General features: G+C 39.4%; 1 protein-coding gene across 1 annotated transcript in view; it reads left to right on the forward strand.

Moving 5' to 3' along the window:
- ATP10A (ATPase phospholipid transporting 10A (putative)) overlaps positions 1-24772 on the forward strand; it is a 107376-nt gene that overhangs the window by 75621 nt on the left and 6983 nt on the right. The window contains exons 8-16 of the mRNA XM_072349264.1: positions 4281-4498; positions 5244-5438; positions 6707-7268; positions 12226-12329; positions 12527-12653; positions 14719-14903; positions 16255-16576; positions 18162-18238; positions 22284-22409. Of these exons, the coding sequence (XP_072205365.1) occupies positions 4281-4498; positions 5244-5438; positions 6707-7268; positions 12226-12329; positions 12527-12653; positions 14719-14903; positions 16255-16576; positions 18162-18238; positions 22284-22409 (1916 nt within the window). The remainder of the gene's footprint in view (positions 1-4280; positions 4499-5243; positions 5439-6706; positions 7269-12225; positions 12330-12526; positions 12654-14718; positions 14904-16254; positions 16577-18161; positions 18239-22283; positions 22410-24772) is intronic.

Below are 24772 nucleotides of genomic sequence, written 5' to 3' on the forward strand. Positions count from 1 at the left end.
TTCTTAGTGTGAGGGACTTCATCATGGTGAAACTTTGTTTTTCATTTTGTACATAGCCAGAAGACATAGCCAGATCAGGAAATTGAATCTACTATTAAAATAAATAAATAAAAGCATATAACTGGGTGAAACCTTTTCCCTAATAATTGTGGCTGGTTCTTCCAGAGAGGGACAGCTCATCTACCCTTCTTTTCCATCTGACAGCCTTCAGAAATCAGGAGGGTCCTTTTAGGTCTTCTCCAGAAAGATGGAAGCAATCAACAGAACAGGCACTCTGTATAGCTTGTTTGCAGTTTCTCTTTACATTTGTTGTTGCTTTCTGAAAAAAAAAAAAAAGAAAAAAAAAAAGTTATTGAAGAATGTGGATAGAAGCAGAAGATGTGGGACTGGATACAGTGGGAGCGTTGTATTTTGAACTCCTAAAGAATAATTAATGACGGAGGGATTAGAGACAGGTAATAATTTCCTCTGAGCGTGTATGCCTGAGTATAGGTATGCCTGCACTCAAAATTGCTCTGGAAAATCTCTAGATGGATAGAAAGAATCTCCATTTCTAAGTGGAGTAAGGAGTCTGTGATGAAAGACTTCAAATGATCATTTTCATACCCACGCGGCTGCCAAGGATGGAAAATCTTCATGTTTTCTAGTCTCAGGACTTGTTTTTATGAGGAAGCTTCTGCAAAGTAAGTTATGTTAGCACAGTCATACAAATTATTTGCATGCTAGCTTATTGACTGAGGGTTTTTTTAGACACTAGCGAGAACTTCAAAGTGAAATAAGCCTGCGCTCATAACATCATTAGGAAATAACATACTGTGAAGACATCTAGTCTTACTTCTTGATAACTGACTAACATTCTTATCCAAATGATTGGGGAAACAGGGTGCTATTCTGTAGGAAAATCAGGACCCACACACTGACAGCTGAATTTGTCTGGTTTAAGGGGGCTGCAGTTTTATTCTGCCCAGAACAAATTATTTTATAGTTTCCTGATCACACTTCTCTACACAGTTAAACATCTGTGTACGCGGCCCTCTAAGATGGATGCCTCATAGAAGAACATAGCATATAAGATAACTTATGAGACAACTCAAGAAGATAATAAATAAAATAATTTTAAAAAGAAATAAAAGAGTTTCTAAAACAGAAGAAAAAAAATAATAAAAGAGTATCTTAAAATACTTACCAGAAGTTATAAGAGTTTTACTGCTATCTTCTGAAAGATGGAAGAGTCCATGGAATAAGTATTAATTCTCCTTCTTTATTCTGTAAATATCAAGTGAGCTAGAGGACAGTTAAATTAGACTTCCATGCATTTCACTGTTGTGTTCTGCAAAGTGTTTGTGTCTCTGCCTTTAATAAAAATACTCTCTATCAGACAAAAGATCAAGGCCATGAATTTTCAGTGCTGAAGCTGAAAAGTATCTCACAACAACGTCTTTCAGGTTATAATGTTCATAGGAAAAGGTTCTGAATTTGAGAGGGCTGAGTGGGTGGAGAGAACAGAATGTTCCCAAAGAAGCACGCTTTGCACAGTTAAAGCGTTATGAACCTTAGCCATAACATAACAATCACACTGTGTTTCATTATTTCTTCAAACTTTTTAGTTTTTGTTACATATTATGTTAAGACTGCACTTGAGAAAACGTTGAAAGGTGCTGTGACCTTTTTTTACACGAGCTTACCTTGGTATAAAATGGAAATAATACCCTTTATATCAAGCGAGCTACGTTTGACTTGTTTAAATGAGATTCTGGTCTTGTATCTTCTTTCTCTTTTTCTCTTTTTTTCTCACTGCAGCAACAGTTAAATGAATGCGCTACAATGAAAATCTGCATAGAGAGCAAAACATAGCTTAAAGATACAGGCAGATTAGAGTGTGTACCAATTCACTACTGGTATAATGCTAATAAAAAAGGCACACACTTCACTAGCAACCAGTTTTTCTGCTGTGTTGACTAAACAAAATATTTTTAGATGTAATGTAAGAGCAGTAAAGAATACAGAGATACGATATGCAAACAGAAGTGTATATTATGCATGAAATGCATTCTCTGCTTAACCCTATTGATTTTGTTTGTAAAATGCAGCCATAGTTGGTTCAGAGTCTTCAGAGTCATGTATTTCAACACAAGTTTCTGGAGCAGAAGCTTAAATTAGATATAATTATTAAAGAAAATGTGTGGCCTTTTTTCTAACAACTCTGTTTGGAAAAGAATTTGACCAACTGGGTACCACTGTTTGCAAAGATGGAAAGAATAATTGTATCGACTTCTTTCCCTGCCAAGGAGTATTCCCTCTTTTGGCAAGGAGGGAATGTCTGTCTGCCATTCAAATGCCCACAACTGGAGTGAGGATGGTTATCCCTGTGGCAAATCCAAGCTTTAACTGTGCTTTCCCTGAGAAGAGCTGTGTAGCCACACAACACCAGCTCTCCTTGAGACTGGGTTTGCTGAGAAGGCACTGAAATCTATTTATGATTGATTTAAATCGCAGGTATTGCTAATTGCAAAAGACCACGCTGGTATGTCATCTTGAGCAGTGCTTTTTGAACCTAGGACTTGCAGGTTGCAGTCTATTACCATGCAACAGGAAGGCCAAGGAGATCAGCTACCACCCTAATTTTTTGAGCTATTTATCTTATAGATTCTGTTATCTGCATCACAGTACGCAGGAGGCACTGAAAGGAGAAGCCAGTGTTGCTGTGCTCTTCTCTTTGCAGCTGTATGGCTGTCTAAACAACTGTGTAGTTTGCTGGGAACCTCTTCCAGCTCCAGGATTTCAGACAAAGTAGATGTTCCAAATAGATGTGGAAAAGCTTCCAGTATACAATTCTGTTCAGGTAGACCTATCACCATAAAGTGTGTGCAGTCTGATTTCAGCTTCTCCTGCTGCTTTCTGACAGTTAAAACATGTTTTAAAGTTACAGCAGATGGCGAGGATGGTTTTTTCTTTGATCATAAAGCAAGCCCCATTAAAACAATCATGTGCTAAACTCACTGTGTGTGATACAAGATTTTTCTTGGGAATATGTTTTGAAAGAAAAATCTTCATGGGCAGTTTTTCCTGCAGAATGCCTGAATAGTTGACTTACATGCTAATGATTTATCATTTGACATTAGGAAGATCTAATTTGTTATAACATGAAACTGAAAGAGAGCAGAACCAAAAGCACGTGACTTGCATTTTACATCTGCACAGTGCGGATTATTTTGAGAATATAAGGAAAAGCTTTTTCATGAATACCTAATGAAGGATAAATAGATACCTGTTAAAGTGACGTGTGCCTGTTTAATGAATGACACAGGCTATTAAGTGCCAATGATCTTTAGGAATAGAAAAATACATTATGTGTCAGTTAGAACTGAATGGAATCTGTTGTTAGGTGGGCTGGATTCGGGTCTGTTTCTGCACCTTTTCCTTCTGTTAAATTCTATAAACTTCTATATATCAAACTGCCCAGATTGGTTTCTAACTTTAATTGTTGTACTTGGAGTCTTTATTTGACAAGTTCTCCATTGTAATATATGAACTGAAAAAAGAGGTTCATTCTGTTCAAGCAGTCTGATGGTGATAGGACAAAAGAAAATGGTTTTAAACTAAAGAGGGGAGATTTGTATTGGATACAAGAGCTAAGTGATGAAGCACTGACACAGGTTGCACAGAGAAGCTATGGATGCCCCATCCTTGGAGGTGCTCAAGGACAACGTGGATGTGGCCTTGGGCAGCCTGATCTAGTTCCTGTCTTAGGGGCTGGCAACTTTGACTGCAGCAGGGTCGCTGGAACTGTGTTCTCTTTGAGGTTCTCTCCAACCTAAGCCATTCTCTGATTCCATGTAAATGAGGAGTGGTGCACTGCAGCAGCTAAAAGCACAATAAGCATTTTATCACAGGCAACATTGTTCTCTGTATCATACTGGTCCCAGGAGAGTAGACAGACCCCAGGCTGGTGTTTGGTTGATTTCATTAAGCTGAGCTATGGAATAGCCTTCAGGAGTGCAGTGTGCTACCACAGAGTCTAGCTGCCTCAGTCTCATTATGAGGGAGGCAATGCATACATTATATTCCTAATTATGTTGTCTGCACCCTCCATTAGAAGATACCATGTAGTTAAGAGTAGATGTCTTATGTTATTCCCTGATAATGGAATCGTTCAGTCTTGCTCTGAAGGTATAAAAGTAAAACCAGAACACTTCAGTGAAGTCAGCACATCCCTTTTCCCTCTCTCTCAACAACATTTAACACATGCAACCTTTCTCCCTTTATATTTTTATTGATAGCCAAACGCTTAGCGATGTACCAAGAACCCGATTCTGAGGAAGAGGAAGCAGCTCCAAAAGTAGGAACTTTATCCCAGCGTGACAGTATCTGCAGCCATCAAAGCATCAAAGTAATTCACAGAAGCCAGAGCACCAAAACCCACCGCCGCACAGGAAGCAGAGCTGAAGCAAAAAGAGCAAGCATACTGTCGAAGCATACTGCATTCAGTAGCCCAATGGTAAGTCATGAGAATGAAGTGCACGCTGTCCTATATCTTTTAACAGAGTGATAGCCTGAGAAGGAAGAGATAAAGAAATCTGTTCTACATAGCATACCACTCAGATTTCATCTTGGCATTTTTTTCTTCTGCACACGTGTTTTGGAAAAAGGAGAAAACTTTACATTTTAAAATGCCCTTACAACTTTGCTTTGATTCATTTATTTTATGGTATTGCTGGAAGTTTTAGGTGAGCTAAGTGGTATTAAGAGAGCAGAGAAACCAAGTCTTGTCTTAAGGAATACCAGAATTTGCTCTGACAAGAAATAGATCAAATAAGTAGAAGGTGCTGATGAAATAGAGTTGAGAGTGCTCTTCTTTAGCATAAAAGACAAGTGAATTGCTCTCAGATAGTTGTTCTCTAACAAACCATGCAGAATGTTTTCACTGGACTGGGGGCTGGGAGGAATGTAACTCTTCCCCTATCCACTGCTCCCAAAGTAGATGAACGTTACTAGTATAACAATAGTGGAAAAGCTGACAGCACAGTTCAATGGAAACTCACATTTCCATTTCTATTAGTAGCCTCATTGGTAAGTGTATATTTTCTATGATGCATGAGTTACAGTCCTCTCTATGTCAGCTCTGTGGTATGAGGCCTTTGTAAAACTCTTGGTGTTGACATTGCTTTGGGCACTTTGATTGCTTGATGCTGCTTTGGAAATTTGCAGAATCACTGATATTAGTTTCTGCTTTTTATTGTTAGGAGAAGGACATCACACCAGATCCTAGCTTGTTAGAAAAGGTGAATGAATGTGCAAAGCATCTGGAGATCATGAGGGGCCACGAACAGCCATTATCCCATCTGAGTCCAGAACTGTGTGATATTTTTGACTTCTTCATTGCTTTGACTATCTGTAATACTGTTGTGGTTACTGCTCCAAATCAGCCCCGACAGAAGGTAGGTTAAAGGAACAGCAAAATAGAGTTTAAGGCTTGTTTGAATTGATACTAATTTATCTCATAAGATGGAGAACTGAAAATTGCCTGTTCTAGTGAGAAATGACTGGAAACTAAATGTGAGACAACTCTTAGAACTGCATTGTGAAGGAACAGTTTCAGACAAGCATTAGTTAAATGGAACATGTCATTTACCTTCAGGGTAAGACATAATTTTGTCTGCAATTTTAAGATACTCCTGAAAATCTCCCGAGTTCCTGTCACATAACTTAATTAATAAATGTGTATATATGTGTGTGTGTACATACATCTGCATGTAAGTATGTATGTAAGTATGCAAGTCTATGTGGAAACTAATTTGTAATATGCAAGATTTATCAAAAACAGTGTAAGCTGTGTGTATATTTTGTAAATGTGAATTAAAGTAAGAATAGGGTCTGATGTTTTTCACATCGTGTAAAAGATGTGTCAAGCTCATTGTGAGAAATAATGATTATTACTGCTTAAATCAACCCAAACTAAATGAATGAGAACTTCAGCAATAGAACCCCAAGACAAAACTGTAGTAGAACACAGAATTATAGTTAGACTACAGATTGAATTTCCATTCTGGAGAAAATTCTGAGATTTGTTTCTTTTCCAAGTAGGAATAAAAAGTGAAATAGTCTGCAAAAACACATTCTAAATAAGCTGAGATAAATGATAAAACTGAAGCAAACTGAATCCAAAAGAGAAGACAGTGGAAGTAATTTATATCGGCGTGTTGCTGTTGAAAGCATCATTGATGCTGGCCTATTCTAAAAAACTTTTCTGGTATCTCACTTCTCAGTACAAAACTCTTGCATTAACATGTTTCTCTACTACCTTCACTGAATATGCACTAATGCCAATGTCTCCTACTGGCAACAGCCTTTCAGAATGTGCTGTGGTGATGGTCCAACATCAATAATCTATCCATTAGGCATATCTGAAAAGGTGAAAGAAGTAAAAACGCTGTTAATACGAGCATACATACTTTCATGCAGAAATTCTGAAGTTCTAGGCTTTGTTGGCGTTTTTTTGTGTTTTTGTTTGTTTGTTTGTTTTTTGTTGTTAATTCCATTTACTTTCCCTTCTCAAATTGCAAGTGCCATTACTTTTTGCTCTCAAAGAAATTCTCTTCTTAAGATAGAGCTACTTAGGCTGAATGTCTAAATTCAGTGTCTAAATTCTTATACAGCTTTCCTTCAGGTTTTGTTTAGTTCATTGTCTTGTTTCACTCTTCTCAAGGTCAGAGACCGTTTTGAACTGAAATCTCCTGTAAAAACCATAGAAGACTTCATCAGAAGACTCACTCCAAGCCGCTTGACCTCTGGATCTAACAGTAGTAGTTCATCCAGCCTAGCTACAAACAAGTCAATGCATAGATTTGGTTTAAGTATCCTTTCATCGACATCTACTGAGAGCACTTTATTAAAACTGGAAGAGAAGCTGGCATACTCTGCACAGATGAATAACAATGGCTACAGCTCCCAGCAAGGCAGGATGGCTGTAGGGAGCGGGCCTGAGGAAGGAGAACTCCGTTATGAAGCAGAGAGTCCAGACGAAGCTGCTCTCGTCTATGCAGCAAGGGCATATAACTGTTCTCTGGTTGGAAGGCTGTCTGACCAGGTATCAGTGGAGCTACCTCACCTGGGAACATTAAACTTTGAAGTATTACATACATTGGGCTTTGATTCCATCAGGAAGAGGATGTCAGTAGTGGTCAGACATCCTCTCACGGATGAAATAAATGTTTACACTAAAGGAGCAGATTCAGTTATTATGGATCTCCTTCTGCCTTGTTCTTCAGGTACACCACTTACTTAGCTTTGTAAGAGTGGGGGCATGGGGAGGCGGTACTGCTTAATTGCTGAAAGATCGTGTCTTGCTGCCTTTCCTAGCAAGCAGTCCTGCCTGCTTTTGTTGTGAGTACATGAGATAGTAGAAAGGAAGCCATCTCACTTCTTTTATTGTACTTTGTAATTATAGCAAATTTTCTGTAACTAATGACTGGTTCTTTGCCTTACAAGAATTAATTACATCAATTTCGGTACAGGAACTTTTACTAACAAACTTTATTTTGAAGGTATTTCCTGAGACTCTCCCAACAGAATTTACATTTCTTGAGGAGAACATGCCCAGCAGTGCATAGCTATTTCAGTACTTTATATGAAACTCAAGCAGTTCCTACTCCAGCTCCTTTATCTGTTTCACCTATTACTTCAACTTTACTTCCTTTTGTAGTAACGTATTTGCAAATATCAGCACGTTTATGTTGCATTTGACTGTGGTGCTAAAGGGCAGTGTAAATCAATTAGCCACTGGAACAGAAAGGTAGTAGCAAAATAAGGAAAGAATCCATTCAGATGAGAAGTCTTAAGTTGTGTTAGGGAACAGCTGTGATCATGGACTGCTTCCCTAGAGTCTGCAGCACCCAGGTATCTCATGAATCAGGAAGAACATTAATTGCTGCTAATTATGAGTTGGATTCAAGAAGATCCCTGTAAGCTTTCAGGAGTTAGTGTAAACATGGGAGCGTCGGTTTGCATGAGTCAGTTTGAATCTAATTTACTGTACGTTCAACACTGAATTTAATTAAGTGTTTAAGGGTTACCCCAGTATGAATGGACAGAACCCGAAAGTGCTGGAGGTGCTTCCTGTGTGTGTCACTAGTTCATTGACTGTGCGGTTACTCTGACATTAGCAGGAGTAAACAATTGTGAAAGGCTTATACTGTGCAGTTTTAGTTTAATGAAATACAGAAAAATGTTGGCATTGGTCTTAAGTTTGTAGTGGCATAAATCAAAGCAGAGCCAAAAAATTAGGAACGACTTGTCCTCAACTAACAACAAAGTATTCATAAATAATTTTCTGGTTAAGATCTGATATCAAAGACGGTACTGAGAATGTCTGGAAAATTGTTTCCTTCCAGAGTACTAGGGAATTTGGAGTATTCAGAATTAGTAGTAACATACAAATATTATGTCACAACCGTGAAATAAAAGTACAATGAATGGGGGAATTCAGGGGTGAATTTCAGGTGGGTCTAGGACCTACTTGGGTAGATCCAACCAACAGCAACACCACAGAAGGTGCTGTGTTGTCATTTCCTGAGGGAGCTGCCTCCTTGTCACCTCATAGGGTGGTATTCTCCACATAGAGGGATTTCCCAAGGGTTTATACTGTGAAAGTTATGTATATATATATTATATATATATATATTATATTTATGAGTCTTAGTGCCTCAAGGACAGGTAAATTGCACACGAGTCAAGTGTATGTTTTGAGGCTTTGTGATGCTTGTGTTCTCAGACTGCAAGACCAAGGCAATGCTGTGCCCGTAGTCTCCATGCAGGACTGGGTCCTATGAAACAGAAAGATTCTGTATCACTATGCGGAAAAGTCTTTTAAAAGTGCCACAATGAAAAACCCAAAAATAGATGCAAAACTACTACGTTGTAGCTTCAGTTATATTTAAAGCAAACAAACAAACAAACAGAAAACATCGTGAGCTTCAAAACTTGAAAGTTTCTGAATTCCCTCTATTCCTTCTGCCTGTATATCTAGACTCTGAAAACTGACGTTTTCTGACAGCACCCAGATATTTTCAAAAGCCTTGAAATGATTCCCAAGGGTGTATTGTTTTTACTTTATCTCAGCAGTCACTGTGTTCATAAACAAGAAAGTTACTGTTTGAGTCAATAACTAGCTCGCACAGGAACTGTGAACATAAGTCACCGAGAAAACAATGACTGAGCTGGCTTTCTACAGCTGGTGATTATGGAAGGAAATGAAGCAAGCAAAACGCCACTAGCTCTCTATCATTCTTCTTTAGAAGACTTATTTTCTGGCTTTCTCTTCCACAGTGCATGTGGTCATGCTGCTAAGCATGGATTTTGTTTGCAAGAGAGTCCTTCCTCTCTTTTAACTTTTGATCTCAAAGTGAATCTCTGGCTGAGACTGATAAGGGATATGGAGAGCCAGAGGGAGTTTTAGCTCTCTTTGGTGTGCTGGAAGAGGAAGGAGATGCAGTTCTTTGTACTAGAAGTGAAAATTCACATGGAAACCAGTGTGCACATTTCTACTTGTAGGGAATTACTGTCATTGCTCATTGAAGGTGGTATAAGTGTTTGGCATTATGATCATTGTATTAGTGCCTGCAGTATTCTGACATATATGAAGTGGTTAATGCCACTGAACCTTAAAGCGATAGAAATGTCATTTGCTACCATGACAGTCAGTTTTGACCCTAGATGTTAAAAAGTATACAGATATTGTGTGTTTTTAACTTTTGAAGACCTCATCTCAGGTAATGACATGGAACAAAATGTGTTAGTTTCATATTCATTCATCTTTTCTAAATCACAAAATTGAGTACACTGAGACAATTCCAGCTAAAGAAAGAGGAGTGGAATCTCATCTCAATTCTAAGTTCTTACACATGATTTTAAGGTGTGGATGTCCAATTTGTTGACTTGCTGACTTGCCTTGGTTGCATTGAGTGAGTAGGAGTTGTTTTGAGATGCATACGCAAAGGTTGCTCCAAATGTAATGCCTCCTGTTTATTTTCCTGGAAACTACAACTGATACAAAGAGCATAATAACACTGTTTGACAGGACAAGTTCTTTTCTACAGATCATTAGTTTTTAACACAGTCATCAACAATTAGTTGCCTGGAAATTTCACTGGCAATGAACAAGAGCATGCATTCTGTGCTCATAAAGACATGCACCAGAGGAGCTGACCCACTGTCACTGTCACCACTGCTGACACACTCCACCAATGTCTCATTGTGCTCACATCCACTGCTTGGTCTCCATAAACATTCAGTAAGTGTTGATGAATGTCAGTGGGTGCCGTTCTTTCCACATGGAGGAATTTGTTGACACACCTTTGCTTTATCCACACTTCCGTGTTAGACACTATCCTATCAGACCGCCCTTCTGCTGCCATCTGTTGCACAGCAACAACATGTAATGGGTTGTTGGCAGAAAGGTTCAACCTCTACTGCCATACCACCAACATCCACCTCTCGTGTCGTGGGCCAACAACATAAAATAAGCCAATATAATAAAATAGGAGACACTACCTCTGCATCAGCCCTCATAAAATATACAATATCATTAATATATGAGTAAGAAAACATTCCGGTTTTTAATGTTTTTCTTAAAACAATTTTAAAATGGAGGAATAAAACTACAAGTCTAGTTGGATATGGAGTCAGAGGGAAGTTCTTTACTATGAGAGTGGTGAGGTGCTGGCACAGGTTGGCCAGAGAGGCTGTGGATGCTCCATCACTGGAGGTGTTCAGGGCCAAGTTGGATGGGACCCTGGGCATCCTGGTGTAGTATTAAATGTGGAGGTAGGCAGCCCTGCCTGTGGCAGGGGGGTTGGAGCTTCATGATCCTTGAGATCCCTTCCAACCCAAGCCATTCTGTGATTCTGTGATAATGTGACCTTGTGACTAATCAGGCTGGTTGGGTGGCAGTGGCTGCAGCTTGTAATGAGGTCTCAAGGTGTATGATCAGAGATTTCTGATGAAATTTTACTCCTCCTGTACTCTGCCCTTGATAATTGTTCATAAATGTGCATACTGCCAAAAAGCGATGATGTGAATAAGGTGTGATTGTGAATTGAGGGATATTTCTCTCTGGTAAGAGAGGGATTAGTCTGGTAAAGAGACACAATCAGACTTTTGAGTTGAATATCTGATTGCAACTTTATGCATTCCATTTGAAAATTCACAGATCATGTATTCATATCAACCAAAAATGGTGTCAAAAACATGAATTGGCGATTTGTTTGTTTTTTGGAGGTTGGGTTTGTTTTTTTTTTTGCAATCTTGAAACCTTTATCAAAACAGAAGGCACAGCTGTGTATGTACTTCTTACGTGTATTCTTAGAGCACTGTGTTTAGCCTGTGTATCAAAATGCGTAGAATTATGTGCCATCACTTGAGTCAGCACTTCACTGCCTAAATGCACACAGACAGGCAGCTTGGTTGTTGCTGAGCAATGGATTCATGCCCTTGGCCTCTCTACAGGGCAGAGCCACCACCATGATGGCGCAGGGCAGGGCGCAGGCCCTGTGCTGGGCCAGAAGTTGGACATGCCTGGTTTAAGGGAAGAGTAAACCAAGTGGAAGTTGTGCATTCAAGGTAGAAGCTAATTGTGAGGTTTGCGTAAGCGTAAATGTGTTCTGAGTGAATCAGAGTCACATCCAGAACTTGTTGCCACTCAGGCCACAAAGTAGTGTCTGTGCAGTAGTAACAGTAGTGCCTTCATACACTTAGATATAAAAAACAGAGCACTGTTTCTGGTTGTCCTGAGATTTTAACCCATGAGAAAAACTAAGCGTAGTTTTTCTGCACATGATGAGATGTACAGAAGGATTTGCCAATAGACTATTTAATCGTACTTCCCTTTCTGACATTATTGTTTGTTGTTAAGATTATCGTGATTTCTCAAAGCCTTCAGGCCAAACAAATATTTGAGTAAAAAAAAAAAAAAGAAGGTCTGTCTAACATGCATTCGGGATGACATTTGAAGAGGGAAGAAAGAAAAGATGGAATTCCGAGATAGGGTTTTTTTTTTTTCCCTAAATGGAATGTTTTACTTGAAAGTTTCCCAGGAGATATCAACAGCTCTTTAATAGTATCAGTTTTAAAGTGATGGTATGTAAGTACTACAGACGCATTTTTCTTTTCTGAGGCTGTTCAGCTGCTTTTATTTTTCAGGAGCTAATTTCTTGTTTTATTGATATCTAGGTGACCCTCGGGGCAAGCATCAAAAGAAAATCCAAACCAAAACCCAGAATTACCTTAATCTGTATGCTGTAGATGGGCTGCGAACCCTGTGTATTGCAAAACGAGTAAGTCAGTGCAAGCTCTTAATTTTCTTTTAAGAAGAGTCTTGGCAAAGATAACTGAAGACTTTCTTAACTTACTGTTCTTGATTTGTTTGTTTGGTTGTTTTTTTTTGGTTGGGTTGGTTTTTTTCACTTTATTCAATAAAGTATGAATGCCTCTGCATCACTTTGACTGTGCCCTCACATGCTTTCTTGAATAGGTTCTGAGCAAAGAGGAGTATGCTTGTTGGTTAAAAAGTCATCTGGAAGCAGAATCTTCTATTGAGAATCGTGAAGAACTTTTGTTTCAGTCAGCACTGCAGATAGAGAAGAATTTGCATCTGCTAGGTAATGAAATGAGAGCTGGGCATAAAATTAAAAAGTGCTGAAAATTCTGAAGGCTTGGCTATGAAATCCATTCTTTTCTTTAAATGTTTTCTGACAGTACAGAAATTAGCTTCTTTTGGACTTTGTCATAATTGTCATGTGTGGCACCACAAAGCAGTGGGATTATAATTAACACCGTGGGCATACCCTTTTTATCCTTGCTCCTGCAATCATTTTATCATTAATGAAATGGCTGGCGTAAAACAAGAGATGCTTCTGACACAATGTCATAAATGAGAATTGCTGCTCTAAGTAGGAAAAGGACTTGGCCAACTCTAGCTACAGAATTTCAGTAGCTTGGAGCCTCTTTACTATGCCAGGGAGTTCCACAATTCCAGGGGTACCAGAGTTGCTCATAAAGCAGAGCTCATAAACTGCTTTTGTGAGAGGTATCAACCCGTATATGTCAGGTTCAACACCTAGAGCCTATGTGCACTGTGGAAGGGGACTGCAGTACTTAATAATGATGTAGTTAAAATCAGTGTATGTAAAATATATTCCAAGGGCAAAGTCGTGCTGTTTTTCTGCTTAGTTGAAAGCACTTGTGCTTCTAAAATACATATGTATCCACTATTACTCCAAGCATCCAACTTCTTTCCCTGGCAGGGGAACTGGGACAGCCATTGCAGTGATGGAGGTAACAGCCTTCACTGTTTGCCAACTTGCCTGTCTCTGGGAGATGAGATCCACCTCACCCAACTTCTGTTGTGTCTACTGTAGATCTCTAAGGCTTCTTATATAACCAGTGGAGAGAGAAAAATACAGAAAGTGCAGCTCATTTGATTTGTCTGAGATATCTCCTTTAGGATTAGATGAATCATGCCTTCAAAGTGGCTGTTTTTCTCCTCTGACTTAAAGGGGAGCTTGAGGTGACTGATCCTGACCACATTAATCAGGAAGATCCCACCATGGTTGTCCCTGTTGGCTCTGGCTGCACTCTGAAAAACAAAAAGGGAAATTGAATTGTACGATAAATAAGTGAGTTGTTAGGTTCTAGGAATTAAAAAACCAAAAAAGTGAATCTGGAAAAGGAATTATCTTTTCCTTTGTGCACTATTTGAATTATAAAAGCCTTTATAATTCAGAAGTTTTCATGACATTGCACTTCACCTACAACTAGTGCTCAGTCTGCAGTTGGGCTTCTATGGCTATATTATTATAGTGGCAATAAAGAGATGGCAGAAGTTTGCTTTGCTTTTCCTGTTGCTTCAGGTAATTTATGTATTTGTTATCTTTGGGTTGTCAGGGCTTACACGTCCTCACACTGAAGCCTCTCTAAAACTCAGTGGTGGCACTAAACATGGTCCTGATCTGCTTTTACTACTGTCTGAAAATCTTGTCCCCTATCGATTTGTGAAAGCATAGTAAAAATACTCAGTTTGTTATAAACAAGTAGGGAGATTCACTGGGGGTATGAAAAAGCCTCATTTTCCTTCTACATTATGGATTATAGATTTATGATTTATTCTCTACTAAATCTCATCAGGCAACCAGTGTCTGTCTATAAGAGCAAAGGGCTGCCACAAGACAGTAAGTAGTTCGTGTCCAAAGCCTAATGTGTGGTTACCAAACTGCAGTTCTTCTGTCATTCCCCTCTGAAAGGGAGAAATCTGTAATGACCAATCCTCTTCCAGTTGAGAAAAGGTAGTCAAGACTCTTTAGAGCTAAATCAATAATATCTTATCTGGCAACATTCAGAAGAAAGGGTGAAGATACAGAACAGTGAAACAATAAGGAAAGGTACATCAGGTTTGTGAACCACTGAGAGAGGCATCGGGTTGCTTTTGAAGTTTGGAACTCTGGATTTGTTGCTGACTGTTGATGCAGGTGTTTACGCTAGCTGTTTTCTACTCCTTTCTCTAGATACCTCCAAAAAGGTGCCTGAATATTGTACACATTGTTAGTTTCATTTAGCTGTTCCCCTGTGAAAGCAGATGTAATTTTTGGAAAAATCCAAGCTTACAGTTTGAAGTGAACCCTAAGTGTTTATTGAATGTGGAATAATTTACTTTTTCCATGTGCTTAGGTGCCACTGGTATTGAAGACCGTTTACAGGAAGGTGTTCCAGAAACCATTGCAAGCTTGCGCAAAGCTGGGTTGCAGATTTGGGTTCTTACTGGAGACAAGCAAGAAACTGCTGTTAATATTGCATATGCCTGCAAGCTACTAGATCACGATGAGGAAATCATCACTTTGAATGCTGAATCACCAGTAAGCAGATCCAATACTATATTGAAGTCTACTTTTGAAGTGGCTTTACTTTGTTTTCAAGTTGTACAATTAAGAGTTTGATGGCTTCTTTTTCCTTTCCCTCTTTTCTTTTTCTTTTTTTTTTTTTTTTTTTTTTTTTTCCTTTTCCTGCTTCAACCGCAATTTTCAGGTAGGACAAATCTTTGAATACTTTTCAGTGAATTATATTTCTGAGTTGTAATGTCGTGTTTCATAAACTTACTGAAGACATTTAACTGTGTGTGTTGGGATCCACCGACATGCCATAACAACATAAATGCCTGCCTTTGGTATGCTTTCTGAAAACATCCCTCATTTTGCACATTGGCACTAAAGCAACCTGTTATTGAACGTTTGCTTAGGAAGAAAACAATTGAATTGAAAATGCGTGCTTAACACTGAAATGTAGTATCTAGATAACTCATTCATGTTTTCTCAGATGGCTTTTTCTCTGGAAATAGAAGCAATACTTAAATTTCAGTGCTAGCATTCAAAAGCCAGAAAACCACATCTACAATAATGACTTGCTTCCTAACAGACCTTTTCTAATTCTTCTGAATTGCTGATCTTTCCTGTGCTCAACTTGTCGCAAGCAGTCACAGAGTGTTTACTGATATGGTTTAACATGCAAGGAACCAGACCGGTAGTGCTGTAGTCCTTTATTGAGGTGATAAAATTGGACTTCAGATCAGAAGAGGAGAGGTAGGTCAGCAGCATCCAGCTCCAGTTCTTTTTGAAAAGGAAGAAAAGATAACAGCATTTTCCCTCCTTGAGTGTATCAACTGAACTGGTAAACTGCCTTTCAGTGATCTTTTGGTTTTTGTCATTCTTTGCTGTACAAGCAATAGCATTTCATTTTAACAGTTCATGTATCCTCAGTAACGTCTTTTAGTTGAGTATGCCTAGGACAGGGAATTCAGCTTCAATAACCTGTAATTGCCCTTTAATAGTGCATAACTACTTGATAAGTGTTGTAGGCGTATACATGGTGCTGATCACCATGCTTAACTTGGTACTGATACTGATCATTATATCATTCTCTAACACTGTTATTCTGAGAAGGAGCTAAAAGAAATTAGTTTAGTATACAATACTGCATGTTAAAGAGGAATTAGATTTTAAGTCTTTCATGTCTTCACTGTTGTCATGTCTTCCACAAAAAAAAAAGAAGTGTTTAGAGTGAATAGAGAATATTAGAAATTAAAACTTCTATGGTGCATCAAATATAACACATTCTCCATATTCGTTATGCCTAAATATACAGAGAAATTCATACACATTTTTGAATACATGTTCTTTTCTCTCAAACGTATTTATTTTGAATTTTTTTCAGGAGACATGTGCTGTCTTGCTGGAGCAGTGTCTGCAATGCCTAGAGTCTAAATTTTCAAGCAACACAATAGACGAAGCTACTGGAAACATGACTGTTGGGTTCACCCCTCTCTATCCACCCTCTTCCCCTGTGCTTTCCAGCTTGGGCCTGGTGATTGATGGAAGGACTCTAGCTTATGCCTTGGAACCTACATTAGAAGATAAATTTCTTGCACTAGCCAAGCGGTGCCGTTCAGTTCTGTGTTGCCGCTCTACTCCACTCCAAAAGAGCATGGTAGTGAAACTAGTCAGAGACAAACTCAAAGCAATGACCTTGGCAATAGGTAAATATCTCATTTTAAACTAGCCCACTTTGATACTCACCGAGAATCTTGGCTTTTTGACTTGTAGTGGAATCCTTCCAGCTGCCATACAATTCACATACCTTCTAGATGTGTCTGAAAAGATTTCAAACAACTTCAACACAACTTTAATTTATTCAAAACTAGTACAGAACTCTTGGAATAGCATCTAGGATTTCATCCTACAGAAGTTAGCTGCTGGTGATCGTTCAGTACGCTTTGAGGTTTTGGCATGTCCAAACACTGCTGTGAAGAATTGAGTTAGCTGATATTGTGCAGAGCACCATTTTGCAATCAAGTGTATTACACAGAACAAAAGCATGCTCGTTGTTGTTTCACTTAGCCATGATTAAGCTCAAGGGTCTGCATTTTTCATCACAAGTAAGCAGTACAGCATAGGGCATGAATTGGCCATCTATATAGGGAATGAATTTATGACTGGCATCGTGCCAGTTGTTACACTACTTCGCGGCCAATTGTTCCATTGGCAAAGGGCAGATTCTGTCATGCATCCTAGTTTAAATCTGGCAGCTTCTTTCCCATTTTCATGATTTTTACGTAAGAAAAATCAACCAGCTTTTCTTTCCCTATCTCAAGTTTAGGCTCAGGTTGCACTAGAAGATACAATTGTAACATATGTAATCACAAAACACCTTATATTTCATCCACCTATCTTAGTTAATCATCACATAAACAAGTGGGCTAAGCCTACCTGTGAGAAATCCAAAGTACATAACTGCCAGACACCTGTGACATCCACAGCACCAAATGTGTGCTGTGGAGTCCCCATGCCCTTACTTTTAACACATGTAGTCCTTTCTCATGCTTATTTTATGTCTTTGACTGACCATGGGCATTGTCATTTCCATATGTGTCAAAAATACCTAACAGGTTAACTTGAATTATCCAGAAATATTAAAAACAATAGTGAAGAATGAGTAGCTTGTGTTTTCAGTCTTTCTAAGCAACTTGAGCCTGTGTGTTGAATTCAAGCTCTTGCTCTGGTTTAAAAAATGAGTTGTTCCATCTTCCCTTTTAACCAGCGTGAGCTGAGCTGAGTTTGAATAGAAACAGAGGCATCACTTCTGTCATCTTGTGGTGTGATGATTAGAAAAAGGGCAAGAGATGGTGATTCTGTAACCCATGCAGATAAATCTGCCTGCGGTGCTATATTAGTGATGTCAGACTAGGCAACCCATGTCAAGAATTCATCCACTTTTTAGTATTGTTATTTTTTTTGCTAGATGGGCGTCTTCACTGCATGTTTCATTCTTAATCATACCCTACTGCAGACAGGCAGTTACAAGGAAGCAAGAGCTCTAAGAAGCTCATTCTTGGAGCATTTTCATATTTGTTCAGTTTAGGGCTGATAGTTTAGGTTTTACTGAAAAGAATGTCTCAGCAGCTTTGCCAAGCTTTGAACCTTAGGTTCCAAAGCTGGCTTTTTTTTTTAATCCCACATCTCCTTTCCTATACTCAGCCAACACATAGCAATAACTAGTTTTCATTTGCTTTGCTGTTTCCTGGTCTTCTTGTGAGAAACAAAACTGTATCTTCTCATCTTCAGGTGATGGTGCTAATGATGTCAGTATGATCCAAGTTGCAGATGTTGGCGTGGGGATCTCCGGTCAAGAAGGCATGCAGGTAATGTTGCTCATTCACTGAAAAGCATGTACAAAGAGTGAAATAGGCACTTCCTATATGCTAGCTTGACAAAGCTGCCTTTGGATAGCCAGCACAAATAAAGAAGCTACAAGTTGTGCTGAGTGCCAGTTGTGCTTCATAGGGATGCTTTCAACTTCAGTTTGAGCTTGTATTTGTTCTTAGATCTGTGCTGAGCTTACACGTTCACTTCTCAGAAAGTTCAACTTATCAGATCCCTCAAAGCAATGTATTTTAAGAAATCATTTAATAAATATTGGTTTCAAGGAGGAAATAAAGATCAGCAATGTATTAGTTAGACATGAAATAAGAGTCACCTTATTCTGCTGTGATGGTCTCTTGCACTGCTTGGTTATACTCGCCCTGTGGAATAGCTGCACAGTTCCATCCAGCTGAAGCAGTTTGTTTGCATAGTGTAGTGGTATCTTTTAGCCAGTATGCTCACACATCTTTTTACTTAGCCTTGTCCAGACAGCAGATCAGTGAAGAAATAGAAAATTGCGGCCCTTTGCAGAATCACTGCTCCCTACAGCACCAAATGTTGGGGTTTTTTTTCCCCATTTCCTGCCACGGGGAACGGGACAGTAGAGGTACTTGCCTTGCAGTCTTTTGGGTGTGTTCAGCCTGTTATTACTGCATTTGCTACTGTATAAGAGGCACTTCTCCCACACCCAAAAGAGAGGAAGTTTATTTACCTACTGTATTATCTATTGCCTCTGACTTCTAATGTTAATGTAGCTCACTTGCTATGTTTGTACTAGAAATGGCAGTAAGGCACACAGAATGAGAAAGATACCTCATTTCCGCAACCTAAGAGCTCTTCAGGCAGGGTGGGAATTGTTTTCATCCTGAGGGCCTGAGCAGATAAACCTACTCCTTAACTTAGTTACCAGCAGGTTCTGTGCCCCACGGTGGAGCAAAGAAGGATTTCATGAGTACTATAATTTAACAGGGTTAAAAACACAAACTTAAGAAATAAAAATGTAACTGAGCTTTGAACTTAGATGGCGAAGTTGTGTGTTTTCTGGCATAAAAACTCTCTAGAAGCTAGGACAGTAGTCTAGAGAAAAGTCAGATGTTTCTCCTGTTCATACACTCTTCCAAAGGCATTGTCTCTTGGCCATTGTTAAAGGCTGAATACCAGGGAATATGATGGACTTCAGCCTGACGTAGTAGAGCTCTTATTTTCTTCTTGTTTTAGTCATCCATGAAGTTTAGTCAAAGTCATCTCCAGTGCAAGTGATGTCCATCAGTGCTATTCAAAGAGAAAGATTCCAGGCTTCAAATTTCTTAAAAAATGCTTCTCCAGAGTTGGCAGCAGCTGTAACTTAGACTGGAAGAAGCTACCACAAAAATATTCTGATACTTATTGCGCATATGGCATCTTAGCTGTAGGTGCTTCAAAAGGGTCCCATGGAGGGCCATGAAAGATGATCAGGGGTCTGGAGCATCTCCCCTATGAAGACAGGCTGAGGGAGCTGGGCTTGTTCAGCCTGGAGAAAAGAAGGCCGTGGGGTGACCTCATTGCAGCCTTTCAGTACCTGAAGGGAACCTATATCTAGGAGGGGAGTAAACTCTTTGAAAGGACCGATAATAGTAGGACAAGGGGAAATGGTTTTAAGTTGAAAGAGGGAAGATTTAGGTTGGATGTTAGGGGAAAGTTCTTTACTGGAGAGTGGTGAGGTCCTGGAACAGGCTGCCCAGGGAGGCCGTGGATGCCCCATCCCTGGAGGTGTTCAAGGCCAGGTTGGGTAGGGTCCTGGTCAACCTGATCTAGTAAATGTGGAAGTTTGGTGACCCTGCCAGGCAGGGGGGTTGGAGCTTTGGGATCCTTGAGGTCCCTTCCAACTCGGGTGATTCTGTGATTCTGTGATTCTGTGTGGTCTGAATCTGACTGTGGTGGATGGAGAGGGCAAGAGAAAAGGAAGCCTTGAACTAAGCTAATACCAAGTATATTCACTGCTACATAACAAAGCCCCAAGAGCTATGCATAGCTTTTGCACCATCACTTGGCAGGCAGTCCAGGAAACCCATAGGAGAATGTGGAGTTTCCTCCAAGCCCACCAATTCAAAAATGGTTTGCCCAGTCTCTTTGAGTCTTATCAGCTTATCATCTCTTAGAATCTTTGTATTAATTCAGATCCATTTTTTTCCTAATGCAGACAAACGTAGCGTGCATGTTTAAACTCTCGCCATCATGCTACTTTCAGCTGAGCACTGACAATAAGAAGTCCTCAAATGCCCCCGTTTCTCTTTTTTTGTGCATGTGTGTGATGTATTTAAGTCTGAAAGTTATTTGCTCATTAACCCATTAAACTGTGTTGTTCTAAATGAAAGGTCAGTAGAGCGGAAAATATTAGTAGGTCCCTTCCTTTGCGCCAAGGTCCAAAGAACCATGCAGGCCTTTTTACTATAAACAGCTGTCAGAATCTTGTGCATGCAGATACTCAAAAGGCTCGGAGGATTTGGATGTCTGAAACAGCAGTACACTCTGATTCCTTTCCAAATTCTATGGAAGTGTGTGGAGCATGAATCATTTTTTCCTTCGAAAAAGATGGAAGAAAAACTTAAAAAGTGAAAATCGGGACTATATTTTGAAGTGAAATAAACATGCAGATGCAATTGGATAACACTGTCTTCCCATGTTCCTCATTCTAATCAGAATGGAATTCAAAAAAATAAAGCATTTCTCACAGTGTTTTGTGAAGTAATATCCTAGAAACATAGCTGCAAAGAAGCTAACCATTTTGCTTGAATACAGGGGCAGGCTGAGATTGGGCAAAGGATAGGGAAGCAGATGTGGCACAGCTGTGTTCTCAAATCATGAAAAGCGACATATCTGCAGGACAAACCAGTCTGATGTGTGCAGTGAGGGTGTGACAACTGTATGTCAGTACCTGAGAAATGCCAGGGTGGATGGGTCAGCGTTTAAAAAATGTCCCAGTGCTTATATAAATCTGTGGCTTAAATTACATTGCATTCCATACTGTTTCAGAGTTTATTTGAATAGCTTCTGAAAGCACACTTATTTGGGGAAAATGATTCCTTCTGATAGTTTACCAAGAAAAGAAAGAGGGAAAAATTAAAAGGAAAGATGTCTCATTTGAAAACATGGCCAAAATACCCTACAGAGTATGGGGAAGACTTTGTCCGATGGATATTTTCACCTTTCCTCATGCTTTTGCTGAACTTTGAAAAGATAGCTGATATCAGGATTAAAAATAACATGAAATGTAAGGTAGTATTACATTAAACTTTAATGTGATCCCAGGATATGGAAGATCATGAATTGTCTGTGATAACCATCACTTATAGGACGGTGTCATCTGGATGCACAGTGCCTTGAATTTTAGTCATTCAGAAGTAGAGAGAAAGTGCATCCACTTGACTCATGTTGTCAATTTGATTTGGCAGTCTGCACAACCCCAGGGGAGTCTCATCTAACGTGATTATTCATAGTTTTAGCACACAATTTAAAAAATTCCTCAAAATACGGATGTCTCAGGGCTGCTGAGTAAACTTTATAAGCCAGGATTGCAAATGTTCTTTGAAACCAGTCTTTTTATTGTTTTGTCTTTTAAAGTCCAGTAGGCGTGATGCAAGCTCTTGATTGTGCTTTTCTGTTTCATTCACTGGCAGTTCATTTTGCCCTGCAAGTAACCCTTTGGTTTTGCAGAAAGACAATACAGCCACCAAGATGCTCACACATGTCTTACCCTGAGCCCTCAGGCTCATGGAACTACTTGCCAGCCATTCTCCCACCTCTTGCTTTCCATCTCCTTGCCACAACCTGGAGTGTAGACCATCATCTCCACTGGGCAAGGGCCAGGTCTTTTAACATGTTCTGCAAAGCCACTGGGTTTTCTGACGTGAATTCCAAGGCTGCATTTCCCGTGCACTATACTGAGTTTGATTCCTCATCACTACAACTTCCAGTGACTTTATAAGTTGAGAAGATGACTAGATTCACTGTTGGGGTTGAAAGTGACACCTTACAATAATGTTTTCAACTTTACTCTCATTACAGGCGGTGATGGCAAGCGACTTTGCAATCCCAAGGTTCCGCCATTTGGAGAAGCTCTTGCTTGTTCATGGTCACTGGTGTTATTCCCGACTTGCCAACATGGTGCTGTATTTCTTCTACAAAAATGCAGTAAGTGTTTAACTTGGCAGCTTTGTAGTAACATATGTTTCCAGGGTTTATTCTGTGCTAAGTGAGCATTAGGTCAGCCTTCAAACAGCTTATAAATAAGCTGCAAAAAAACTTGCAGAGTTGAAAGACAGCTGGCTGCCATTTGCAAAAATACAGGACTCTCTCCATAACAGCTACAGTGTGCTGCTGAATGTGCAAATTAGGTAACAGAAATAACAAGCACTACTTAAGAAAAGTTTCATTTATAGAGCAGTTTCACAGAATTTAGCTGGCTAGACACGGGAGTCTTTAATGCCAAGGTCATCCAGCATTGGTCCGAAGTAGCAGTTGGGTGTGTTGTCTCTTCCTGACTCCATCTTGTAATTGCTTATGAATCATTGTACAATTTCCCTGGTGACTTGGGATAATTCAAGACCTCCGTGTGTCTCAGATGCCAAGATCTGGAAGATTTTTCATTGATCTGTCTTATTCCCAGCTAACTGAAAGAATTCATTAAAAAGGAAGCACACCATGGTGAAGAACAAACTAAGGGTCTGTGTTTCCTCCCTGGTGTATGAAACAAGAGTTAGTCCAGTCCTGGGCACTGAGCCATAGCAGCTCGACTACCTGGCTCTAACAAAGTGCCTTTGCGCCTTTGCATTGATCTTGGAGTACAGAGGTGACTGATTGAAAACTGCCTAACAAGACAAGCAAGAATTCCATCAGCTGTGTGGGAGTGGTTGACTGGCACATAGATCTCCTCACTTTCAACACCTACAAATCACCCTGGGAGCCAGGGATATGAAGAAGTGGGAAAAAGAAGAGAGCCAGAGCTCTCAGACCTCTGCTTATTCCAGAGGATAATGTGTGAACTGTGAGTGGGAGAATGGATTTCGACCTCACTATCCAAATGTTACTAAGAAGAAGTGCAGCTCTCTGTTTCGTAAAAGCTGCTTTCCAAATTCCATCCAGTCTCAATTTTTCAATCAGTGGTAAGTTTTTATGTAAATTCCTCTTGGTCTGGATAATCTCTGTCTGATCTCAAGCTGAAGATAGTTATCTTCTCAGGAAAAGACCATTGTATGCTCAAAATTTTAAATAGTCTTGGAATATATAGGAGAACTGAAGCATTAATAAACCAGCTTTGTGCTAACAACATGAGCATGATAAAATGCTGCCTGTGGTCTGGTCAGAAACTACATGCAAAAAAAAAACAAAAACCCAGAAGGGGCTTGGAAAGTCTGAATTGCTGCCTGAGCCTGGAATAGCAAGTGGGTTTAAATCACGTTGCAGTCAGTGGAGATCCACCTGTTGAAACACAACAGTGACATATGTGCTGGTTTTCTAAAGTGTGAGTACTACAGCTTGATCCTGAATGATGCTGAACATCTGTACGCCAGCCCCAGTGCTGAACGTTTCCAAGATACCCTTTTCTTGACAGCATCAAACCTCCCACTTCCAGGAAGTGTATTTGAGAGCAAACTCATATTAAAATTAGAAAAATTTAAAAAATAATAAAAAAAAAAAGAAGTAATACATGTAAGACATTCCAGCAATCAGCAGCCAGAGATGTTGTTTATGTATCTACATTTTTGTTCAGCCCTTGTAAAATCTTCCATTTTCCTTTAGTACATCTCCCCGCTATTACAAGTATTATTTCTTATGCCATTTTTAGTAAGACATTTTCAAAAGCCGCTGCCTCAGGGTTAACATATAACTGAAGAATATCCCTTTGTGTTGGCTCTGCCTTGGCAGCCATCAGAGTTTTCTGAGCAATTCTTGTTTCTGCTGTCTCTAAACTGTAGTGGGATATCCAGTGTACAGACATGAATATGACTGACACTGTGCCTGCCCTTAAGGGAAGATTATTCAAAAATGAAAGATAGGAGCACCTGATCTTTCTGCTAGGAGAAAATTCTGGATGATTCTCAGTGGAGAGCAAGATATCTACACTGCAAATGTTCTGCAAGGTTTCTACTCACTCAAGTGTTATTTTTCCCATTTGCGTGTATTGTGAAACTTTCCATCTTCCCGTAGAACCTAACTCAAAGTTTAAATTCCAAGTTGCTGCAAAAGCCATTTGGAAACTCAGATGACTTATCCAAAAATATGTTTGGCTTGGAAGAGAGAATAAAAATACAAATAAAATATAAAATAAAACATAGCATGACTGGAAATAACCAAGCATGATACAAAGGGACTCTATATAAACAAACTTCTACTGCGCAAGCATGCACTGCTTGCTCTCCTTAATGCTTTACCTCTACTAGAGAGCATCAGACACTTTTTGATATGCACTGTATTCACTGAGGTCTTCCACTTGGGTCCAAATTCCTAAGAGACTCATGTGGGAAGAAAAGAAATAAAGAAAGAAACCTTTCTCA

The sequence above is a fragment of the Excalfactoria chinensis genome, chromosome 1, assembly GCF_039878825.1.
Source record: "Excalfactoria chinensis isolate bCotChi1 chromosome 1, bCotChi1.hap2, whole genome shotgun sequence".
NCBI lineage: Eukaryota > Metazoa > Chordata > Aves > Galliformes > Phasianidae > Excalfactoria > Excalfactoria chinensis.